We start from the raw sequence: 6,069 nt of genomic DNA, 5'->3' as shown, positions 1-6,069 counted from the left end.
AAATATAAAATCAAAATCAAGTGCACATGTTCAAGAGCTGACAGCTTCATTGTGCAGTCAGTCTTTGAGTCTTAGTCTCCAAGACACCTGCTTTATTGCTGTGCCAGTTCCATGCCATAAACAATGCCACAATGGTCATTAACATGAGCCATTTAGTGTAACCATAGACACCGGCAGCCCATCAGCAGCAAACACTGTGCCCCCTCAGTGATGCTGATGTCCTGTTTTCACCACCGTCCACAAAAGCTGCAAAGGCTTTTTTCAAACCCACTCACATTGTTTGTTCTGGAATAAAATCCAGGCTAGAGAAATACAAAAAAAACTAAATTGTTTTACAACATGCCTTCTATAACCTTGAATTTCACACCTAAACTGCATACACGTCATTTCCTTTCGCTCTCTGATTACTTCCAATCCTTTTGAGGGCCTGCATCTACTCAACCTGACCCTGCTTACGTTGAAAGTAACCATACTCCAGGGGATCTGGTTCTGCAACACCATCCTGGGAGCCTGACTTAAAGACAGACGAAGACATTAACTTCCTGTCTTTTATTTTTGATAAGGTCAGGTCCAGTGCACAGACACTGTCCCTGAAGAAGCACGGAGCAAGCAGAAGCTGAACCTCAGGTGAGAGCACACCTAAAGTAACCTGACCCACCACTTGGAGGATAATGCTAACCTCAAAAGGCTTAATTTGATTTGAAACATTTGAATTCTGCTATCACAGGATGTGTGTGTGTGTGTGTGTGTGTGTGTGTGTGTGTGTGTATCTTGGCCTTTGGGATGGTGATCTGCGTGGCCCATTGCTCGCTCTCGCTCGCTCTCTCGCTCTCTCTCTCGTAAGCCCTCCAAAGCAAGACAAGGGGTCATTAGACGTCTGTCTGTATGTATGTGTGTGTGTGTGTGTGTGTGTGTGTGTGTACGCATGTACCCTTTCATGTAGGAAATTCTATATGTGCTTATGTGTGCAAGGCTTCCAGGGATGTGGTATTGCAGAGACTACATTTGCAGGTGAAACAACGGTTTGTAGGTCAATCTGATAAAAGACATCCTGAGCTGTAAACCTTCATATACCAAGGTTATTTTACTAAACGAAAACTACTTTTAAAATAAATAAATTAAATAATTTATATTAAATGATATTGCCCGGTTAAAAAACTAATATACTGTATACAAATAAATAAAAAGGGAATAAAAAATGTATTTCAGTTTTAGATTTTTTGCTATATTTCTCTGCCAAAAAAAGAGGCAGCATAAATCTGCACCAAATTCTTATAAAAACACAAGTAAACAACAAGTAAATATCACGTCAGAAAAGGAGTAGGAAAAGGTATACACTTACATACAGTCCTCCCCTTCTCCATGACTCAAACAATTAAATTATATATACAACTCAAACAATTATTGCAATGCTAATATGTACAAACTACAAATGTCAACCCAGTGTCAATCCCATACAACTTCATCCCATCAATCCTTCCTCATCCTTATATCTCACATCTTTTGTAAAACTTTTTTAAATTGGTTTAAATTTGGACTTTGCTGAAGTTCTATGTCCAAAGCGTTCCACAAATTCACACCACAAATTAAAATAAGACAGTAAGGCCATTACCCAGCCATATATAGTACAGTATGTGTAGTTACTTCTGAGACATTAAGCCTGGGCTGGACAAAACAAACTACTTTCAAACTAAATATATAAAAACTAAAACTAAATCTTTATGAAACCACACTAAAAAAAAAAGCAAACACACAATGAAAACTAATCATATGAAAATTCCAAACTAAAATAAAAAAAAACTAATTGAAAATTCCAAACTACAACAATGTCACATACTAGAAGCACACATGTGCAGATTGTGCAATGTCATAAAAGGTATTCATCCTTAACATTATCCAAGCAACCCATTCACCTTTGCGTCATTTCTTCTTTTATCAGATGTGACTGCTGTTGTAAGGTACAGGTGTGTGATAAGGTTGCCCTCCAAGTATTCAGCACACAGAAACCAAATCCCTGCTCAAAACTTAAAGGTAACTCCATCCTGAATGTCTGAACTCACCTCCTCAATGTAGCTTTCCATGAAAGAGCCACGGAACATGGCAGCCATCCAGTTGCAGCTGGAGATGAGCAGGGGCTTGTGGGCCGGGAGGCAGCCATCGTCCAGTCGGAACACCACATCTAAAACCGGGGTGGGAAAAGAGCATTCATCTCGTGGTGTGCAACAGATGCCCAGGCTACAGAGGGGGAAAGACAGACAAGGCAGACACACACACACGCACGCGTACGCACATACCAGACAGACAGAACCACACAGAACCACACAGAGACGTAGACACATGTAGACAGACAGAGAGATAAATTGACAGAAGGACAGAACAGCTTTTGACACAGAGTAAGTGAAGGAGAGCAGATGCAGGGTATTATGGTCAAGGAGGAAATTCTGTGTGGGTTCACGACTAAAGCTTTGGCGGAGAAAGTGTTGATCAGGAACACAGCAACTAGTGTAATAATGTTGTAATTGGCTACATCAGAAGGCAAATGACTTAATTTATCTTTAATTCAATCACTGAATAATAACTAGGATAAAGCAGAATAATTCCAATAGCTTCATATTTTTTTATATAAACATTTAAAAAGGAAGAGTCTTGTTGTTATAATCATGAAGACAAGAGAGAAAGGATAGAAAGAAGTGAATGTGAGACAGGCTAATTTCAGAGACAGCTGTTGTCTTGCTCTGGCTGCAAATGCTGTGACAACATGCATATATAACATCTAAGGGGGACGGACAACACCACAAAAACACAAGACACAAGAAGCACACAAGAGCGAAACACAAGAAAACCCAGCAGGCTCAAATGACAGCCATGAAAACAATTGATGACTTGAAAAGGACTTTAGAAAACAGGTTAACCACAACATACAAAATAGAGCCCGATCGATATATGATCGGCCGATTTTAGGCATTTCCCGAACTATTGATATTGGCATTTATAACGGTTGATTTTCAAGAATTCAACCATGTTATGAGGTTTGGTGTTCCGTAGTTTGCCCACCAGAGGGCACTTTACAACGTCCCTGTTGGCAACACTGACTATTAGGGTTCAAACTGCGAAGCCTAAATAATAATAATAATGATAATAATAATAACTGTTTTAAGTATTATTATTATTTGTTGTCTGCTGTGCCGGCTCAAATTCCCGGGAGCTGGAATGAGCTAGAAACATATGAACCCAATTGGCCACATGGTGGCGCTAAAATTAAGGCTTAAAAATGGAAACTTTTAAAGGCCACGCCCCTCGCACCGTAAGTCTGATTGACTTGAAATTTCTCACACAGGTGCAGCTTAATGTGCTCTACAAACAGGCCTCAAGGATCATTAAGGTCCGCCTAGAAAATTATTCCGCCATTTAGAATTTTTGGAAAAACACATTTTTGAGATCTCCTCCTACACCGTAGCATCAACGGATCAAGCTTATTACAAGTTGTATAAAGCATGTCTATATCTCAATTACTTTTCAAGTTATTGACTAATGAACTTCGAAAGGGGCGTGGTTCTGGACATAAATCAGCAACCGTAAGGCCAATCATCACAAAACTCACAGGGTATGTTCAGATATGTGCCCCAGATATACCCAGAGAGTTTTATATACAAATGCCACTAGGGGGCGCTACAAGTACAAGATAGTTGAGTGGCATTACACACAATTTACTATAAATCACATATTCATGGTCCAATCCTAACAAATATTTCAGGAAATGTCCTCATAAGTACCTAAACCACACCCTGAAAGTTTCATTCAAATTAAACACCAGGGGGCGCTATAAATGCAAACAAACTGCAAAAAATTATTATCATATTATTTTAGTGAGAACTCATAAATAACTACAAATAACTAATGTTAGGGAAATCTGTTTCTGTTTTGTTTGGCGTTTCTGGATTATATCGGCTGATATATTGAACTATCGGATTTTTAAATAACCAAATATTTGTATCGGTATTGGCCTTAAAAATCCTTTATCGTCGGGCTCTAATACAAGACACGTCTTTTGAAGCAAATATTCATTGGCAAATACATGATGAAATGTGCACCAAGTGTACATTTCCAAAGACTGAAAGAGAATGCTGGACATTAGCCTTTCTCTATACATTCCCCTTATTAGCTTTTCATAATCCTCCACCACTCACTCACTCACACACACACACGCACGCACGCACACACCTACTGTACAGAGAAACACATACTGATGTTTACGTGGGAAAAAATCTACAATGACACTGATTGAAAGTATTCTGGCGCTGAATGGTTGGCACAGTAGTTTACCAGCATAGGTCCCTTTATTGAGACACTCCTTGATGCGGTTGGCTCTGCGGACGTGGAAAGCCTTGGTGATTTCCTGGTTCATGAAGCTCTCTCTGTTGAGAACATTGGCCACCATCATCCGCAGATCAAACACCTCAAGTAGCTCTGCGAGGGTGGCCACCTGCATCAGATCCCCTCGGCCCTCATCCAGACTGCCCGTGTACAGATACTGAAGCACCGCCTGAAACCATAACAAATGGACAAGTCAAATTTACATCTCTGGAACAACTATGAAAACGCCAACAAAAAAAGCTCTTGTAGCCAGCAGTAATGATGCATAACATTTCTAATCATAATCAAAAACCTTAACAGATGCATGTTCTTTTCGTCAATAATGGATGAATATTTTAGGTAATCTTGTCGCTTTTAACGCACCTTAAATGGTTCTTCCTGGATAAGCGCATCCATGGCTACCACGGTCATGAGTCGTGGTCGTCCAGTCATGGGATCATCAACATGCTCCAGACACACACTCAGAAACCCCCTTCCCCATCCTGACAGTGCTCGACCAGTCCCTAGTGCTCCCAGGGAGTAGTGGGATCGAGAGGGGAGTGCATTATCACTCTGGGAAGTCCTCAAAGAGCCCTGCTGGAGCAACTGGGGTCGATTCAGGCCCCGCACTCCGCCATCAACCCCATCTTTATCAATGTCCAGGCTCTTAGTGCGCCCAGCTTGCTCTTTAGCGCCGCGCCTGCTCTGTTCATCTTCCTCCCCACTCTCAAAGTTTTCTTTGCTCTCTTGTTCCTCCCCCCGTGGCCCCATGCATGATCCACCAAGATCAAGGGTGAAGAGGTCATAGAACTTGGAGCAGGAAGTGGCCAGATATACTTTGTGTGCAAAGACGCGAGTGCCACCACCCTGCAGAAGGAAAAGAACATCTGTACACAGTGGCTGGCAGAAAAGAGAATCAGGGCCCTCGCCCTCTGTGGCAGGGGGGTCTGGGATGCCCACTATGGGGCGAGGTGGGCGAGGAGGCAGGAAGGGAGCCTGGAGAAGTGGCCTCTGGACCTTTTTCAGGTGAGACTTCCAGAACTGCAAGTGACGACGGGAGATCAGGGCGGCTCGGATGGCATTGTCAAAAACATCTTTGACTCCAAACTGAGCAACAATGCTGGTCTCATAGTAGGGAATCCCAAGTTCCTTTGCCACCTCATGGCCTCTCTCTGGTGGAAGGATATCGGTTGGTTTGATGGGTCTGCAGGACAGGGAGAGATAATGATGTTAGGTAAGTAGAAGTTGAGCAACAATACCAGGAATTGACACAAAGCAAAACTGATGTTTACATCTCAATTCAAATTTTAACAACATGTATCTATACTTCATTTACATTACGGGACAACTGGGATTACAGATAATGAATTAAATATACAGTATAGCAGCCAAAACATGACTCAAAACACTTTTCGTCACAACATAATTCAATGAACATAGTACAATTGTCAATCTTATTCAGTTTTGTCTTGTTTGCAGTGACTCAGTTAAAGTTAGACTGCTTGATTAACTGGAGCAACCCACATGCAACCATCACTAAAAGCCAGCATGTTCCATCTGTCTGTTGATGCCTAGTGAAAAAGGTGTCTCACTTGGCAAGGGGTCGACGTGCGCGGTTAACTGCATCCAGGTCGGCATAGCGCAGATCCAGCTGGCAGCCAACCAGAATGATGGGTGTCCGGGGACAAAAGTGCTTGATCTCCGGAAACCACACAG

The 6,069-nt window shown here is 41.9% G+C and overlaps 1 protein-coding gene across 7 annotated transcripts in view; it reads right to left on the bottom strand.

Annotated features, from left to right (window-relative positions):
- Nucleotides 1-6,069, bottom strand: part of rhobtb4 (Rho related BTB domain containing 4) — a 46,192-nt gene that overhangs the window by 10,696 nt on the left and 29,427 nt on the right. For all 7 annotated transcript variants that reach the window (XM_032516490.1, XM_032516494.1, XM_032516492.1 and 4 more), the window contains 4 exons: nt 5,946-6,069; nt 4,738-5,557; nt 4,324-4,543; nt 2,061-2,179 (listed from right to left, as the gene is read on the bottom strand). The exon at nt 5,946-6,069 is cut by the window's right edge and continues 62 nt beyond it. In XM_032516490.1, the coding sequence (XP_032372381.1) occupies nt 2,061-2,179; nt 4,324-4,543; nt 4,738-5,557; nt 5,946-6,069 (1,283 nt within the window). The remainder of the gene's footprint in view (nt 1-2,060; nt 2,180-4,323; nt 4,544-4,737; nt 5,558-5,945) is intronic.

The sequence above is a fragment of the Etheostoma spectabile genome, chromosome 5 (assembly GCF_008692095.1).
Source record: "Etheostoma spectabile isolate EspeVRDwgs_2016 chromosome 5, UIUC_Espe_1.0, whole genome shotgun sequence".
Classification (NCBI taxonomy): Eukaryota; Metazoa; Chordata; class Actinopteri; order Perciformes; family Percidae; genus Etheostoma; species Etheostoma spectabile.
The sequence above is the reverse complement of the archived record's forward strand: the minus strand, read 5'-3'. Positions and strand labels throughout refer to the sequence as shown.